A 16,527-nucleotide genomic window follows, 5' to 3' on the forward strand; every position below is an offset into this window, starting at 1 on the left:
GTCTAATACTTTCCCAGTTGCGTAACGCAGTAAATTAACGCTTAATTCACGTCTCTTTATTTCCCTTCGTCCAGCTTCCTTATTGCTGCATCTTGTCCGCAACAAGTCCATTGAATTGTCGCCCTTTTATTCAGTAATAGCTGCGCAACAGCATAAAAGCAATATCTCATCGTAAAAGGCTCAAAGGGCTGAGAATGGCGGTTCTATTGATAAATGATGTCTAGCTACCGACAGCGGGGTCTCTTAAGACGTTGCACCAGAGGGTCATGTCGCCACTGTTGAACCATTACCGTACGCCATATCGTCGGTCAAATCTGATTATGTTACACTAGAGGACGTCTCCTCGTGAATAGAAACAAAAATCACTTGATTATTTACTTCCTTTTCTTATTTTTTTTTTCGTTCTTTAAGTTTCCTTATTTGATTGCAATCCTCCTGTCAAAAAAACCAGATCATTATTCTTCTACTAGAGTCTCTGTATGGCCATCATAGAAAACCTATCGTCCTCTTACATTTCAGCTGCCACTCTTCTATACGGATATGAAAACTAGTTTCAAATGTTTGGGCGTGGTCGTAGAGATGGACACCTTAACAACAGAGTTTAAATGGCCAAACGCTTGCACTTTGGGTGCATGCAAATAATGAATGGCACGATATAGCGAGTGTCAAATCGGAGGGCATCGTGCGCGGCCAATGTACCACGCGTCCCAAACCAGATCAAGTTTGGCGTTATATCTTTGCTCGCCCCGTAGCGTTTGCTTTTATTCTTTATGATCGAAACAGATGGGGAGAAAACAATGACGGTAGCAATCCATCAAAAACTTGACCATTTAATATTGGATGAGTAGATAAGAGGACTGTGCGCATTAGTGGACGCGTGTGTGGCGAGTTCATCTCAATATGGTGTATATATAGATGTGACCTTTAGAGACGCAACAGCTTTACGGGGCTTTGTGCGAATTACTGCGGCCACAGTTGCCGACGGTATGTTGCAAATTTGATTGTTGACGATGACCATCAACAATGGAAATGTAGAAACAAGCTGGTGCTACGTGATTGCCGGTGGCAACACTTGGTCGTGCCGATTTCGCTTGCATTATGTATACAACCTGTTTGGACCTCTCCTGCTAACAATTGTCGCTTGACACCGCACATCAAAGACCCCGGTAAAGGAAGAGGGGTGAAAGGAAAAAAAAAAAAACAATTGATTTTGTTGACTTCAAAAGATAGGCCTTTCATTCGTTCGTCTGATTTATCCTGCTGGCTTGTTCCGTTGCCGACCGGAGTTAACGCGGGAGTTCAAAGTTTTCTCACCGATCCATCCTTTTGATGTTGATTGAAGAAGTCAAGAAGATTTTGAACTTAAATTTTTTTCATAATGATTTCGCTTCTTCAGTTTCCTTCCCGCCTAGATCTACAGGTGCAATCGACTCTTTTGCATTGTTGAAGAACGCAGTAGAACGGCCTATTAGATGTACAGGCAGTTTTTGATGTGGAGCTTAATTATGCATGTATATCTTCGATGACTATGCGATCGATACGGTCGGTCCACTTAAGCACAAATTGATGCGCAAAGCACACGCAGTGGATGCTATACGATACATCGACATAACAACCATGTTAGGAACTTGTTTTTGTAATTGGCAACCCTCCCTACTCGATGCACCTTGTTGAACAGACAGGCCACGTCTATAAAAGGGGACTATGTTTAAAAACAAAAATCTATACGAATATTCATCAACTTTAATATGTAAACGAACGAGGGTTCCGTATTGACGGAAATCAGCCCGTTGCGGAGCATGTAAACAGATAACTTGTGTTTGTTTTATGAACCGTATTTATTATAACGTATGTACATATAGATTCAATGTGGGTTATTTCATTAGCTTTACAGGTCGTTGTCACCGTCTAGACTCGTTACATTTGCATTTTTCGCTGTTTGATTATTCCATGAAAAAGAGGAAGATATAGGGTTCTTTGGCTTGCTGTTATAGTTATGGATAATCATAAAAAGTATGTACATAGTTAAATACCCTTATCGTTTTGTCACCTGAAACCGTTGACCTTCCGCCAAAGCTTCTCAACTGAGCACGGCGATATTAGTCCATAGCTGACAACAGCAATGTTTTGCTACCTAAGGAGACTTATACCTATCGTGTAATCATAAACAACTTTGAAGCATAGGCGGCTTTGATTGTGCGCTACTCTAAAATAAGCGATTTATTTTGCATCTTGTCTCCGCTAGCGTTGAAGTAGATTTGTCCCCCCCCCCATTTTTCCGCCAATGTGGCCCAAATCCAAATTGAAAAGCTGATGTTAGCGTGCGACGTCAAGCGCATCTTGTTGTGTTAAATCACGCGCTTGTTACATCTGTCACGAACAGACGCGCCGACTTGAAAAGAAGCAGCTCCTTCCACTTCGTTCATATTTACCCAACGTATTGATGCGAATTCAAAAGAAGGCGACTGTGTTAATTTGAACTGAAGAACAAGTGCCGCGGTTTAATTAATTAATGACCAAGAATCAAAGAGCGTGGCTTTAAAAACAAAATCGGAGAGAGTCGAGCGTAATTCCTTGAAAGAAAAAAAGAGGCTACGTGTATATCGCGCTATTCTAAGCAACGTGTACTATGACACTTGCATGAAATCTATGAAAAAGAGGATCCTGCGCGCGCGTGGGTTGTCTATAGGGCATCCAGGAGCGGTTCAAGGAGGCTCCACGGACGTTTAAGCGGGCTAGCGTTCGAAACGTATAAAAGGCCCGGCGTCCGCACAGGTGTGACGCATCAGTTAGTATACGGTGTCAACGCTGTTCGTTCCTACTCGTCATCCGCTGCCGATTGATATAAATCAAACGCGATTTTTTGAATTTGTTGGTCTATTCGTAGTAATTGAACGATTTCTTCCGGACGGGAGGGGATTTTCCCGTGAACATTGTCAGAAGCAAAGTTTTTTTTTTTTTTTTTTTTCTAACTCAAATTTTACACACCAACACACACCTACGCGTAGATATTTGGACGTTTCAACTCCGGAAAGCAAACGGGGAAAACAAAACAAAACACAAAAAATGCATCAGCTGTCAGCCAAATTATCGCATTTTTCGATTGCTCTGCTCGTCTTGTTCGTTTCGTTGACTATGGACGTCGAATCGGCTCCCGCTGCAACTTCTTCCATTAACCGACCGGAAGCACAGGTATTTTTCTTGACGTTTGTAATGCGATGGAATTCACGACACTCCTTTATCTTAAACATCCACCTTGTCATAAAACGGAATACTTTTTCTCCTTAACAAAAAAAAATCAAAATAAAAGATTTATGGCTATAGTGAAATAATAATATGTATCTATAATTTCCGGCCCGTCTCTTGTTCTTTTCACGTCGACCTAAAAGCTGTCCATTCAGGAAATGGAGAAATTTCTTGAGGGCCTGACCCGGTACTTGCATCGACAGCGTTTGGAGCAGCAACGAATGCATCAGCCACAGGCCAAGTCGCTCATGTCGGAAGAGGCCACCTACGATCCGGATGCTATCGACCGTGCCATCCTCGGCGAGATGGCGGCGCCATTAGATGCGGAGAGATCTTCTTCTGTCGAATTGGCCAATAATTCCATGTCTCATGCACGTCCGCCGACTAATAACAAATGGCCGTGGTCGTTGAGTAACTTTGAACGGATTGAAGATCAGGATGTTAAGCAACGCCAACCATACGGCAAACGCAATTCCGAATTGATCAACTCGCTACTGGGCTTACCCCGTTTCATGAAAGTCGTCGGATAAATTGGATTGGAATAAAAACAAATTATTATTATAATTGGAGTACAGGGCAAAGGGGGCATGTTTTTCATCATATCTTATGTGTTGACATTAAAAAAAAATAAAATAAAATCTTACACATTTTATTATATAATGCATACTTTAATATATGCATGCTACTAGAACTTAGTAGTCCACCTCTTCCGCTTTCCGAAAACGCTCGCCAATGGAAACAAGCGTTCGACAAATCGTTTACATATACGAGTATCTTCAGCATTATGTGTAGTTGACGACGGATATTAATATGTTAATGTTCCCGTTATTTGATGGCGCACCTAAGTATTAAATCAAACCCATTGATCAACTAAAAAGAAAATAAACGATTAACTGTTTATCGACTATTCTATGCATTTGATGGTATTCACATTTGATTCGTTTTTCCGCAATTTCTTCGTTTTTGTTTTTTTCTTTTTTCTTTTATGAAGACTCGTTCATCAAGTTCGTGTAACATTTGAAATGCGTTGAAAATTTTCAGATTTCAGGCGTTACCAGGACGGAAGGCCAGTTTTTCAGTTGATGGCCTCTGTATAAACGTCAGCCCGTCAGCCAGGCGACCTGTTTTTTTTGCTGTGCTGTCTTCTATTCCAAGGCCGACAGTTTCGCAACTACCGCAGCCACATCGGATCAATTTTAAATAATCGCTGTTAAAAGAAGAAGAAAAAATTCTCGTCTTGTGTCAGTCAGTATTTTTTGTGTGTGTGTGCTGTTGTTGTAATCGGGTGGTCTTTAATGGGGCGTCCTGTTCGTAGGAAATGAAATATTTGCGGGTTCGCATTGGCGACGGATAACGAGCCCGCATGATTGAACGTTACCTTGTAAAGACGTTTGACAAGCCATCAGCCGACATGAAAATCGTGAACAGCTCCGCCTGCTCGTTGATCTCCCGGCCCTTTTGATTACATCGTTCTCCATGCCCCTTTCGCAGATCTACTCCCATCTGCTTCAATTAAACCAAGACCAGGTGAAAGGAATGAAAGAATGGAACAAATGTTTCATCACCCTCGTTACGCAAAGCAGCACAAAAAAGAAATATTCGATGTTTTTGTCAGATCAGGTGGAAGACACGATCCTCAAATGGTAAGGAGAAATTGAACACTTGTTTAGTATTTAAAAAAAAAGGAGGGGTATCTAATTATTTAGCCGCAAGTTTTTTTTTAAATCCACGTCGGAGAACCTGGAAAGGTTTTTATGACAATTAGCGTTGGACATAATAGTGGCAGGTAACAACAATGTAGCAACATCAGTGATCAATAATCTTATAAAATTGCATGCTCACAAAAGAATTTGCATGGGCACGTATAATCGGCTCAAACAAAAACCGCTGTTCGCATCCGGTTAAAATAAAGAACCCGCGAACAATAACAACAGCGAAATCCCCCCCGCAGCGTAACACTTAAAATCGCAAACTTGTTAGTCATAAAAAATAAAGGATCCCGCCGACATCGATGGTAGACCTGTAGAGTGTATTAGGGGGAACGCATGTGGGCCGTCCGTAATTTCTCATTTCTATGGATTGCGCACAAACAGTTGGCAGTTGTTGTTTTTTTTTTCTTTGTTTATGTCCTATTACATTTTGATTTGGACCCATCGGCGATCAATGACCTGATAATAAGGATTGCGATAATAAGGCCAGAATTGTTCTTGTACCTAGTATTTATAATCACGCGAAAATGATGAGATGGCGGCGGCAACAAGTTATCACACCCTCAAGGAATCGCAGCTTAATATTAGTGTAATAAAAAAAAAACGGAGATTGCCACCGTATAATGCGTTAGATTTGATGTCTGTTTGGGTTCTATCAAATTTCGGAATGAGAAAATTGCCATCCGTGAATTATTGATTGTAAATTCGATCACTGGGGGGGGGGATGAACGGAGCGTGTTGCTTAAAGGCGTTTTCTCTGCTTTTATCTGTGATTGCCAGATGATGAAAAGTATTTCTCGGCAGCGACAATGTGATAAGCGTGAATTTAAGAAGAAGGCAACTTTCTACGGCCTACAAAATAAATAGGTAATGCATGGCTTTCTCAGACTTGCACAGGTTGCAGCCGGAAACTGCTTTTTGATTGTGATGGTGATGAAATATTTATGAAAGTAACAGATTGACTTAAAAGGGAAAGAAATCTTGCCACATTGAGTGGCGATTAAGATAGAGATAAGTTGTTTTCTTTCATGGGAAAGCTTTGCGGCAGCACAACAGCCCAACAGTGTTTTAGCACGGCTCTATACCGGCGTATACTTTGAAAGGGGCGGACGATGCTTTCAACACCGCATCAGCTCAGAAGAAATTCATGGGCGTGATATTTAATTATTAAGGTGTTGGAACCATTGTGTGCAGCGGCTGTCTAAACACGTCCAAACAAGTTAGAACGATAGGAGAAATCATCTGTGCAAGTAAATCGGCACGTCAAAGTCAAAAGGTATCACAGACTCACAGGGTTAACTGGAAACGATTGGGATAAAGTTTCTTTTTTCTCGGTGTGGAAACATTCCACGGCGTGCTCGATGATTCAAGATGGCATCCAATCCAGAGGTTTTGTGACTTTGATAAAACAGAGAAATCTTTCACTGTTGGCCTGAAATTGCAAGGCCACGCCGGCATCATTCGTCAAGTTCGAGCAAAAAAGTACGACAAGAACATGAAAAGAAAAGATCCATTCTCAATATGGAGTGTGGCAATGATTTTGCTGAATATCAGATGCCAATAATTGATTGGGGTGACATGAAACTGTCAGTTTCGAACTATAGAATATCTGTGTTGTGTTAAAATTGGAATGGTACAGTATACATTGTCCAACCCGTTCTTGATGACGTCACAGGTCGGAGCTTGCACCTAGGGCGCCCCAACGGGAAATGCTCTCAGAGCAACTCTAGCTCCAACATGTCACGTGACGTTCATATCATGGTGGCTAACATGCCGGTGATGTTTTGAAAATAACAGTCAGTCTTTACGTACTTATCAGTCGTAAAATTATACGTCTTTAAGATGATTTCAACTGTGAATAAACTTAAAAAAACAGGTATGGTTTTAAGACCGATGGTTTCTTTCTCGGCTGGAGCCAGCGGCGCCCCCACGATGGTCAAATACAGAAATTACCAAACTCTGACCGTAAACTACCGGCATCGAGGAATATTGTCACGATATTCGCCATTAAATCGATCAGTCCCATTCAAAAACCCAGCTCTACATCAAACCAGAAATATTGGATTTTTGGTTGGGAGAATTCTTAAAGGAGTATTGAAAATTCGATACTTGCTTATCGGAGGAGCTGTTGGTGGTGGCATTTCCCTCCAAAGAGTAAGTTCATAACATTTCTGTTAGCAACATTATGTGCACCATTATAATTGAGAGCTATGCGCCAAAAGTTCTGCAGCAATTCTGAGAGCAGCCAAGCCATGTTCTTGTACACTTAAAAGCAGCCTTCCAACGAAGAAGCTGTTGTACATATAATAACATTCATATTATTCTTTTCAGTCATATGAAGAATGGAGAAATTCTTTGCCAGATTCAGAATGGTTAAAAGATTTGTTTCCTTCTTCTGAAAAAGTTGATTCATTTCGGGGTTCCTTGATGGAACTATCATCAAAGTTCAGAGATTCGCTGGAAAACTTGGATATAGGTACATTTTTTTCTCTGAAATCTGTATTAGTATGGTCTACATGTTCTTCTGTCGTTTAGATCCGAGACTGAAGGTGTTTGGAGACCGTAAAATCAGCGAATTACGAGCTTGGTTTGACAGCAGGCTTGAAGATGCCATTCAAGCGGCAGAAGAAGAAGGGAAAGTCACCGCCCAAGGTAAAATCTCGATTTTATTTTTTGCTAGTTACTCACCTTTTTGTGCTTTAGCATTTCCTTGTCAAAGGTTTGGTTTTCTTTTCTGTGTGCTTTCTATGTTTGTTGTAATTATATATAGGAATCAACAGTGGACTGAAATTGTTCTATCTTGCCGTAGATAGCGTATCCGACGTGATCCCGCCCGTCGTGAAGGCCGAGGCCTTTGTCACGGCTACCGGTGCTGAGAAACATGAAGAAGAGAGAAAGAAAACAGGTATTCTCAAGGATAAACGACTCCTTGCCAGGATTTGAATTGACTGATTACCTTGCCAATTACAGAAAACATGCAGCAGAAGATTGACAAAATGCAGGAGGAGCTCATGAAAGTGCAACTCAAGTATCAGAAGGAGCTAGAAAAGCTGGAAAGAGACAATAAGGAATTGCGAAAACAACTCCTGCTCAGAGGTAATAGCGGATCGGCCAATCGCAAAATCAAGGTATAAGTGCCCGTTATCTGTGCTGATTCATCCATAAACAATTTCCTCGTCCACCGTACAGAAGTCTTTGATTGACATGTATTCGGAGGTCCTCGACGAACTTTGTGATTACGATGTGGGCTACAGTACACATGATCATTTGCCACGTGTCGTCGTCGTTGGGGATCAAAGTTCTGGCAAAACTTCAGTTCTGGAAATGATTGCACAGGCTCGTATATTTCCCCGGTATTATTAAAGTAGAAAATTTTTTAGTCCGTCCAGGCAAATTAAAGTATGACATTGATAGCGGTGCGGGAGAAATGATGACGAGAGCCCCAGTGAAGGTCACGCTCAGTGAAGGCCCTTATCACATCGCTCAGTTCAAGGACTCATCTCGCGAATTCGACCTTTCTAAAGAATCCGATTTGTCTGATCTACGCAAAGAGGTACATCCAATTTTTCCCGCAATCACGCCGTCAGCATGATTTTGTTGTTAATTGTTCGCCAGGTCGAGTTGCGAATGCTAAACAGCGTCAAACATGGCAAAACTGTGAGCTCCGAGGTTATCTCGATGACCGTCAAAGGTCCCGGACTACAACGCATGGTTCTTGTGGATCTGCCCGGCATTATTAGCGTAATGATTTTATTTCCCGATACTGATTTATAGCCAGACTTCATTTAGCATACTTTGCCAAATTACCAGACCCAAACTACTGAAATGGAGTCTGGGACGCGGGAAGCCATCCGCCAGATGACACAAACCTACATGTCGAACCCGAATGCCATCATTTTATGCATCCAAGATGGAGCCGTAGATGCCGAACGTAGCAATGTTACAGGTTTTTTTTTTATTTCGACAACTTGCTATGCTATGAAATATTTATAAAAGAAAGTTTTAAATCGTAGATTTGGTAGCCCAAATGGATCCGCAAGGTAAACGCACCATATTTGTCCTTACCAAGGTGGATTTGGCCGAAGAAAATCTCACCAAACCCGATCGCGTAAGACCTAGATTGTCCACCGGTAACTGTAAAGACCTGATAGCTTTATCGAGTTTTACTTTTCTTTTTTTTTTTTTAGATTCGTAAAATTTTATCTGGAAAACTATTTCCTATGCGTGCGCTGGGGTATTTCGCCGTTGTAACAGGGCGCGGAAACAAAGACGATTCCATTGCCACGATCAAACAATACGAAGAGCATTTCTTCTCGACATCGAAGCTATTTAAGTAAGAAATTAAACGTGTAATCTGATACAATGATTTAATTATTTACCACATCTGTGTCGGGCAAAAACTAGCAGAGAAGGCCTGGTTCCATCGACACAGGTAACGACCAAAAATTTGAGTTTGGCAGTTTCGGAATGTTTTTGGAAAATGGTGCGTGAAACAGTCGAGCAGCAAGCTGACGCTTTCAAAGCTACCCGGTTCAACCTGGAAACCGAATGGAAAAACAATTTTCCCAGGTAAATCTTCTTGGATTTCAAACATTCACCATATAACTTTTTTGAAAACGTTAACCTGTTTTTTCTTTTGTGCCGTAAAAGGCTTAGAGAACTCGATCGAAATGAACTTTTCGAAAAAGCTCGTGGTGAAATCCTTGACGAAGTGGTCAATCTCAGCCTGGTATCACCTAAAGAGTGGGAAGAAGCTTTAATGAAGAAATTGTGGGAGAAGGTAGCGACCTACGTTTTCGAAAACCTTTATCTACCAGCAGCCCAGAGTGATACGTCAGGTTAGATTTTTACAATGACGCCAGTTGGATCTTGTTAACCGGCCTTTTAACAATTAGGTTCCTTCAACACGAAGATAGACATCCGCTTGAAGCAGTGGGCTGATCAGCAGCTACCCCGTAAAAGTGTCGAGTGCGCCTGGGAAACGTTGAAGGAAGAGTTTGGCCGGCTGGTAGAAAAGGCCAAGTTGTCGAAAGATCACGATAACATCTTCGACCAGCTGAAAGCTGCCGTAGTCGATGAATCCATGAGGAAACATCAATGGGAAGATAAGGTACGTACTCTAGATGCAAGTCTTTTTCGTTTGTAGAGTACTAAACTAGGTAGTTTTAAATGACCTGTAGGCAGCCGAGGTGTTGCGTGTCATCCAACTCAATACGCTGGAGGATCGCTCGGTTCACGACAAGCAACAATGGGACTCTGCCGTGCAGTTTGTGGAGCGTTCTGTGATTGAAAAACTCGAGGTCACTGAAGCAAACCTCAACAACCTGGTTGGTCCCAGTCGAACCCAACAGTGGTTGCGCTGGACTAATGCAACACCCGAACAAAAACAACACGCCTCCGTGAAGAACGAGTTGGAACGGCTTCTTTTTGCCGAGAGGGTAATCGATAATCTTTTCGTTGCACCTTGTTTTTTATTAAAATTAATCAGAGCGTTGCATTAATCCGACAGAACCATCCTCCGACTCTGTCGTACGAAGAGTTGACGGCAGCTAGACGCAATTTGCAAACGAACGGCGTCGACGTCGACAACGAGTTCATTCGGCAGACGTGGCATCATGTTTATCGTCGTCATTTCCTTCGTAAAAGCCTCTCGAGAGCTTACGAATGCCGTAAAGGCTTCTGGATGTACCACCAAGGACTCGAAAACGAGGTGATTTCAAATTATCATAAAATAGTGATTTTTGTTTGGTCTCCTTTTGATGGAAGTAGATCATTTGATTGATGTAATACCTTTAAAGCAGGTGGTAGATTGTAACGACGTAGTCCTTTTCTGGAGGATCCAGCAAATGCTGAAGGTCACCGCTAACGCATTACGACAGCAGATCATGAATCGAGAGGGTAAGTGTCACCTTATTGATATCTAGTAGCTGCGTCACAAAACTGGGGGATTAAAAAAAATGTGCTTGCCCCTAATTCAACGAAAGTTCTTTGACGCTTTTCGTTATCAGCTTTCAGAATGAAAGACACAGTCTAACAGCAAATATGTATCTTTTTGAACTTATTAGCCCGTCGCTTTGAAAAAGAAATTAAGGAGGTCTTAGAGGTCTATTCACAAGATCGGGACAAGAAAGAGCAACTGCTGACTGGGCGAAGAGTACAGTTAGCCGAGGAATTAAGTAAATATTTGTCAACGTTAATTTATCTATCAGTCGCTGATAGTTGTTTTTTTTTTGTTTGGTTTTTTTTTTTTTCTTTCTCTGAATGTAGAAAGAGTGCGCCAGATTCAAGAAAAACTGGAAGAGTTTATCAAGTCACTGAACGCCGAAAAGTGATACGACATATTTAATTCGGTGGTAAATCTTACGTGCTGAATGTACATGAAATTCTTTTTTTTTTGCATCCTATTTACTAGTCGCGCGCTCTGTTTCAAGAATTAAAAAAAGATAATTTCGGAGGTGAAACCTAATCTTTCTAGCAGATTTTCCAATTTTTTTTTTCTTTTTCTTTGGGGTATGAAAAGAATTTGATGGCGGTTATCGATTCGTCGGGAATGCCATGCCGAGTTTACACTTTCCGGACTGTAACGTGAAATAAATCAAAGAACACTCGAGTGTTTGGGCGACCGTGAAAAAAAGGCTTGCCTTCCTCACTAGAAACTGGCGTCGCCGATCCAGTCAAGCAGAATTGACTATCACCAAAGATTGGCGGATGAAGGGGGGGGGGGATAAAAAAAAATAACGAACAAAATAGAGACTGGAGCTTTGCGAGGGAAAAAAAAAAAAGATAAAAATCCTGTTTCCCTTTTGCTTCTTATGCTGGTTCGACTTCACGCTCGACTGAATGGGCAAGTGCCAATCTGGCTTAACCATCTAACCCCCATAAACCGGAGACGCAACAAGTTTTGCTTTCGAGTTTCTTTGCCAAGAGGGGCGAAAGAGTTGCATTCAATAGCATCATAACATCGTGGCACCCCTTTTTCATTTCGTTTGCGTCTTTTCCAACAGCAAAAAAAAAAAGATAAAAAATTGGCCCATTGAAAATTATCTGACAGCTTCCAGCGGATTAGAGATTGACGGAACAATGGGTACGCGTACAAGGAGGACACGAATTCAAACAGGTTGAATAACTCTGGAGGCATGGCAAGGCAACAGGGTGGATGCTTACAAATCGATTAAGAAGGGTAGTCCAACCCCTCTTTTCGTTTGTAAGAAAAGAAGTTTCCTATTTCTAGTGAATTTTTGTTCACAGGAAAACACGGTATTTGTGCAGGATCTGATAATGTCCTTTTCATTCCATCCCTATGTTCTCCCCATCGTTCTTCTTCCTCCCCACCTCTCCGTGCCAAAGGATTAAAAGACGTGAATCGATCAGACCGGCACGGAGGGGCGGTCCTGAATTCCGATCGTTTTTCTCTTGAGCGCGTTCCGCGTTCAGAGACACGCACGATGCTCGCGCGATTGACGTTATACTACGCTCTTTGAAAAAGATTGGGGGAAATCAAATCTTTTATTTTGCGTTTTTTTTTTTTCTGCTTCGACACCCTCCGTCCTTCCCGTCTTTGCCGTGCGTCTCCACCCTTTTTCCGCTGGTAAATAAGATATATCCTTTTGCTTCTTTTTCCAGTGCCGTCTTTTTTTAAAATATACATCCAATTCGATTCGGATGTGGAAACACGTTTCCCCCCCTTCATGGCACGGATAGAATGGGAAAGGGGGGAGAGAAAATATCTATAAAGTTGCAACACCGCCTTCAAAGATTTATTATTGTACGTAGCCCGAGCCTTTTATTATTTTTTTTTTCTCTTCATTTTCTTCATTCTTCCCCTTTCCTGCTTTATTACCAGTCCGAGATGATATGACCATCGCTGCTGTTGCTGCTTTTTTTTTTTTTGCTGTTGTTGTTGATGCCGAACCGCCGACCGGCGGGCCACTTGTGTGGTCAACATTCTTCACGGTCGACTGCGTGCTTGGCTTTTTATTTTTCTTTCTTTTCTCAAAGCGAAATCTTAATGGTCCGTCGTACAACCAGCTACTGATTAACGGTCGATATGTCAGTTTTAATCCGAATAGGAAGGTACCACAAACGGTACAGGTTCGATACCACGTTAACATTAGCTTTTGGCCGATCAAACCGAAGATCGAGGAACGCCGATATTCGAACATCGCGGCATATTTACCATTTTCTATTCGATGAAATCCAGTTGCGTTCTCGTCATTCAATGAAATCCACTTTCGGCGACGGTGGTGATCTGCCGCTTCTTATCAAGCGGTTGCGAACAAAAGAACAAGAGAAAAATTAAATACGGCGTTAATGAATCATTTCGCTGTATCATTCCTCTTTTCTTTTTGTGTGTGTGTGTTTTTTGCTCAGTTCTTTGTGAATTCAATATGTCAGGCAGAAGGAAAAACCACCGCTGTCGGTTCCCTTTCACCGATGGCGTGTGCCGGGCGCACGGTCCAGGTGATCATCACCGTAACGGTTTCGTTGTTCATCACAGGCTTCTAAAGAACAAACAGATCGAACGTGAGGATAACATTTTTTCTTCCTCCCTCATTTTTTTTTTTTTTTGAGGGGACTATTTAAATACTGGAATCTTCACTTCCGAATTTCAAAAAAGGCTCAGTTGAGGGTAACAAAAAAAAAAAAGAATCCATCAACAAAAAGGTTGTTGAATTCATCTCGTCTGTTGGGAAGACGTGGAAACGTGACCCTCAGTCGTTGGAGCCGACTTATACTCGTATACACAGTGCGCATGCCACTGTAATCTTTGCGTCTCTATGTCTGTGTCGCACTCCTTTTTTCTTTACTTTCCTGATTTCAAAAATCAGCTGTTTCCCAATGGCATTAAACCTGGCACCGAAGAAACGCCCGAGATTAATCTAGAACAGTGTGTTGGCCAAAAATCGAAATCAACTGCGACAGCCGTTTGCGCAACGATCAACGGTTGTAGTCCAAAAAGGCAACAGGTGTCTATTTTGTTTTTGTTTTTATTCATGGGGGCTTGTTTCGGATAAAACTCGTTGTGTCCGGACACCAGCAAACAAAACGGACTGCACAAGATGTGCGCATCGAAGAAATTCTGAAGAGAAAACATACAACAACTTCAGGAAGGAGACTATTTGAAAACGAGATTGCCGGGCGTTTTCCTGCCCTCGTAGAACCGAGTTCATATGAGCATTTGAAATATACTCGAATCGAGCTCATGGGCATGGCCGGCTGTCAAACCGTCAACCGAAAACAACATCTGATGGACCCCCGAATTGAAACGATAAGCAATCGAATGTTTCTTAAATCTTGGCTTATTTTTAAATTTATTGTTTGTTTTTCTGTTTATTTATCATCTATTTATTTATGTTTTTTTTTTGCCGCTTTTGAGCTGATGCGGAGTTCAACCGGTGGGGGTATGAGAAGCCACGCGCCGGATCCACGCGCCTTTTCTCATTGGCTCTCGCTGGCTAGTCACGTGACCCGTGCCCAGAGAAAGGATATACCAGTCTTTCGCTGCTCTTTCTCGTTTTACAGAAGAAAGAGGGAAAAGGACCTGCCTCTCCCTATTTTATTTTTTTTCTTAAGAGGGAAGATTTTTTTTTTTTTTCTTTCTTTCTTTCTTTTTTCAAAAGGGCTAGTTTTTGCTTGATTAAGTTGCTCCAGTCGTCTCGGATTCGTGGTCGTGAACGGTCGCGTGTTGTCGTTCGTCGTCTGTGAAACATAACAAGGAGTCGGGAAAGAAAAAAAGAAAAGAAAAAAGAAACCACCATGACAGCCAAAAGCGACAAGAATCTGAAAAGCAGTCGTAGTGATAAGCGCCGGGTATGCAAATTTCTCTTTTGATCCCAATCAAATTTTAACATTGTTGACATTCCATTTTAATCCGATCAATCCATCTGTTTAGACCAACAAGCCGTTGATGGAAAAGCGACGTCGAGCGCGAATCAACCACAGCCTGTCCATTCTTAAGAGCCTTATCATCAAGGACGAAGTAGGTTTTGTTTTGGTTTACACTTTTTAAGGACTTCTTTAAATGAATTTTTTTTTTTTTTTTTTTTATTCTTCGTTTCTGGGTACGCTAAAGGCCAACAGTTCGAACGCTACTTCACAGTCACGACTTGAGAAAGCGGATATTCTGGAGCTGACAGTTATGCATTTGCGGACGCTGGAAAAGGAGAAAGAAGAGCACTTGCAACAGCAAAAACAGCAGTCGGAACTCGCCGGAAAGGAAAGCAACAAAATCGACAATGACGTCAAATCATATCGGCTAGGTTATCAAGCTTGTTGTCATGACATTGGTCGTTTTTTGGACGGACCCTTGCATGAATTGACCAAAGAGCGGCTGATGGAACATCTCCTAGAAAAGAAGCAACAACTATTTCAACCCAGCAACAGTGGCGATCCTTCGGATGCAAATCTGGTCACTCCAACGCGTTTGTCGGATGGACGCTTGGCCCTCATTTTCTCCTCGACTTGTTCTTGGCTCTCGGGCGGAATAGATCTCCCAGCCTCTTCTTCTGCGTCTTCTTCGTCATTCCATTCAAATCTCGCTCCTGCCACTCCGCCGTCTTCTCCGGATCAACAAGTTGTTGCCCAACCGTCGCCAGACTCAGTCGGCAACGTGTGGCGGCCATGGTTTTAAGGGTAAAAAATTGGCCGAAGCCATTGCAACTCCAATCTTGATTCTTTTTACAAAATCCCTCTTGTACATAAATGCTAATGATCCATTGAAATGAGTTCGAAGCGGATTAAACGCTGATATTCTTTGGATGGCGATCTCTTCTCTGGTCTCAGCTTTCGAGATTCCGATCTGAATGGGTCTTACCATGGACATACAAACATGAAATGCTTATTCTAAATGGTGTGATATCTGAGCCGAATTCGCGAAATGATTTGCATTCCACCCTCCAACTTGACTGTTTTGACTACAATAAGGAAGTATCGTGTTACGCATTTCTTTGAACTTAGTTAACTGTCAATCATACAAATCAAATGTGCATGATTTTTGAAAAAATCAACCAAGTGCATAAAAAGCTGCTCGAGAAGGAAGTTTTTGTCGGCAGTTCCTTTTGGCAGCAAAATGGAAATCGGAATTCTCATGTTTAACGATCTCGTAAAGCAGCAAGGTGGGGTGAAACTGCGCTTACGCAAACGGCCACATGGCGAGGATTGGCTTCTTTAATGACGCACGAACTGAGAGTCCATGACTTCTTATCGGACAGTACGCCATGCCACCAAAAAAACTTAAGTTTATCTACTCAAATTAACTTTAAAGGAGAAAAAGAAAAACAGCAACAGGGAAAAAAAAAAAAAAATTGAACTCACCATTTCAACCGACACCGTTACGCGAGTGAGCAAACTGCCAACAAGGTCATCTCCTCTTTAGTTTGTTTATAAATTAAATCAAAGAATGAATCCAATGATTCTTGTTATACTTATAATGCTGCAACGAACAAGTCAGACTTTGTAATAGGGATCGTATTCTACATTCTCTTATTTGAAGGAACTTCTACCGAAATGAGCACGCGTGATAATTTTGGTACAAGTAAGATTCGTGTCGGATTTCACCAAAACATTTTAAAGA

General features: G+C 41.8%; 3 protein-coding genes across 7 annotated transcripts; all 3 read left to right on the top strand.

Moving 5' to 3' along the window:
- The first annotated feature begins 2,780 nt into the window (after positions 1–2,780).
- On the top strand, positions 2,781–4,144 carry LOC116930440. Its single transcript, XM_045178838.1, has 2 exons — positions 2,781–3,192; positions 3,390–4,144. The coding sequence occupies exons 1-2, from the start codon at positions 3,067–3,069 to the stop codon at positions 3,774–3,776; spliced, it is 513 nt and encodes a 170-aa protein (XP_045034773.1). The 5' UTR covers positions 2,781–3,066; the 3' UTR covers positions 3,777–4,144.
- Positions 4,145–6,681: 2,537 nt separating this feature from the next.
- LOC116930823 (dynamin-like 120 kDa protein, mitochondrial) lies at positions 6,682–11,421 on the top strand. 5 transcript variants are annotated; one of them, XM_045179398.1, is made up of 19 exons: positions 6,682–7,109; positions 7,287–7,431; positions 7,491–7,607; positions 7,726–7,860; positions 7,926–8,083; positions 8,145–8,308; positions 8,370–8,508; positions 8,571–8,696; positions 8,766–8,901; positions 8,969–9,063; positions 9,143–9,288; positions 9,363–9,524; positions 9,606–9,793; positions 9,851–10,065; positions 10,136–10,393; positions 10,465–10,665; positions 10,754–10,853; positions 11,021–11,131; positions 11,223–11,421. In XM_045179398.1, the coding sequence occupies exons 1-19, from the start codon at positions 6,798–6,800 to the stop codon at positions 11,285–11,287; spliced, it is 2,973 nt and encodes a 990-aa protein (XP_045035333.1). In that variant the 5' UTR covers positions 6,682–6,797; the 3' UTR covers positions 11,288–11,421. The 5 variants fall into 5 exon arrangements, with proteins under 5 accessions (XP_045035333.1, XP_045035334.1, XP_045035331.1 ...); XM_045179399.1 differs by having other exon boundaries at positions 10,757–10,853; XM_045179396.1 differs by having other exon boundaries at positions 6,683–7,109; positions 9,360–9,524.
- A 258-nt stretch (positions 11,422–11,679) lies between these two features.
- Positions 11,680–15,711, top strand: LOC116930824 (enhancer of split m7 protein). Its single transcript, XM_032938223.2, has 3 exons — positions 11,680–14,765; positions 14,848–14,934; positions 15,028–15,711. Exons 1-3 carry the CDS (start codon positions 14,712–14,714, stop codon positions 15,583–15,585), a joined length of 699 nt encoding a protein of 232 aa, XP_032794114.1. The 5' UTR covers positions 11,680–14,711; the 3' UTR covers positions 15,586–15,711.
- The last annotated feature ends 816 nt before the right edge of the window (positions 15,712–16,527 follow it).

This window comes from Daphnia magna, linkage group LG9 (genome assembly GCF_020631705.1).
Source record: "Daphnia magna isolate NIES linkage group LG9, ASM2063170v1.1, whole genome shotgun sequence".
In the NCBI taxonomy this organism is placed as follows: domain Eukaryota; kingdom Metazoa; phylum Arthropoda; class Branchiopoda; order Diplostraca; family Daphniidae; genus Daphnia; species Daphnia magna.

Excerpts from the sequence above, each read along its gene's own strand:
- LOC116930824 (XM_032938223.2), top strand. The coding sequence starts at position 14,712 with ATGACAGCCAAAAGCGACAAGAATCTGAAAAGCAGTCGTAGTGATAAG. Across the intron at positions 14,766-14,847 it reads GTCGTAGTGATAAGCGCCGG|ACCAACAAGCCGTTGATGGA; the intron begins GTATGCAAATTT and ends CCATCTGTTTAG. Across the intron at positions 14,935-15,027 it reads GCCTTATCATCAAGGACGAA|GCCAACAGTTCGAACGCTAC; the intron begins GTAGGTTTTGTT and ends GGTACGCTAAAG.
- LOC116930440 (XM_045178838.1), top strand. The coding sequence starts at position 3,067 with ATGCATCAGCTGTCAGCCAAATTATCGCATTTTTCGATTGCTCTGCTC. Across the intron at positions 3,193-3,389 it reads TTAACCGACCGGAAGCACAG|CTGTCCATTCAGGAAATGGA; the intron begins GTATTTTTCTTG and ends TCGACCTAAAAG.
- LOC116930823 (XM_045179396.1), top strand. The coding sequence starts at position 6,798 with ATGATTTCAACTGTGAATAAACTTAAAAAAACAGGTATGGTTTTAAGA. Across the intron at positions 7,861-7,925 it reads AGAAGAGAGAAAGAAAACAG|AAAACATGCAGCAGAAGATT; the intron begins GTATTCTCAAGG and ends TGCCAATTACAG. Across the intron at positions 10,066-10,135 it reads AACATCAATGGGAAGATAAG|GCAGCCGAGGTGTTGCGTGT; the intron begins GTACGTACTCTA and ends AATGACCTGTAG.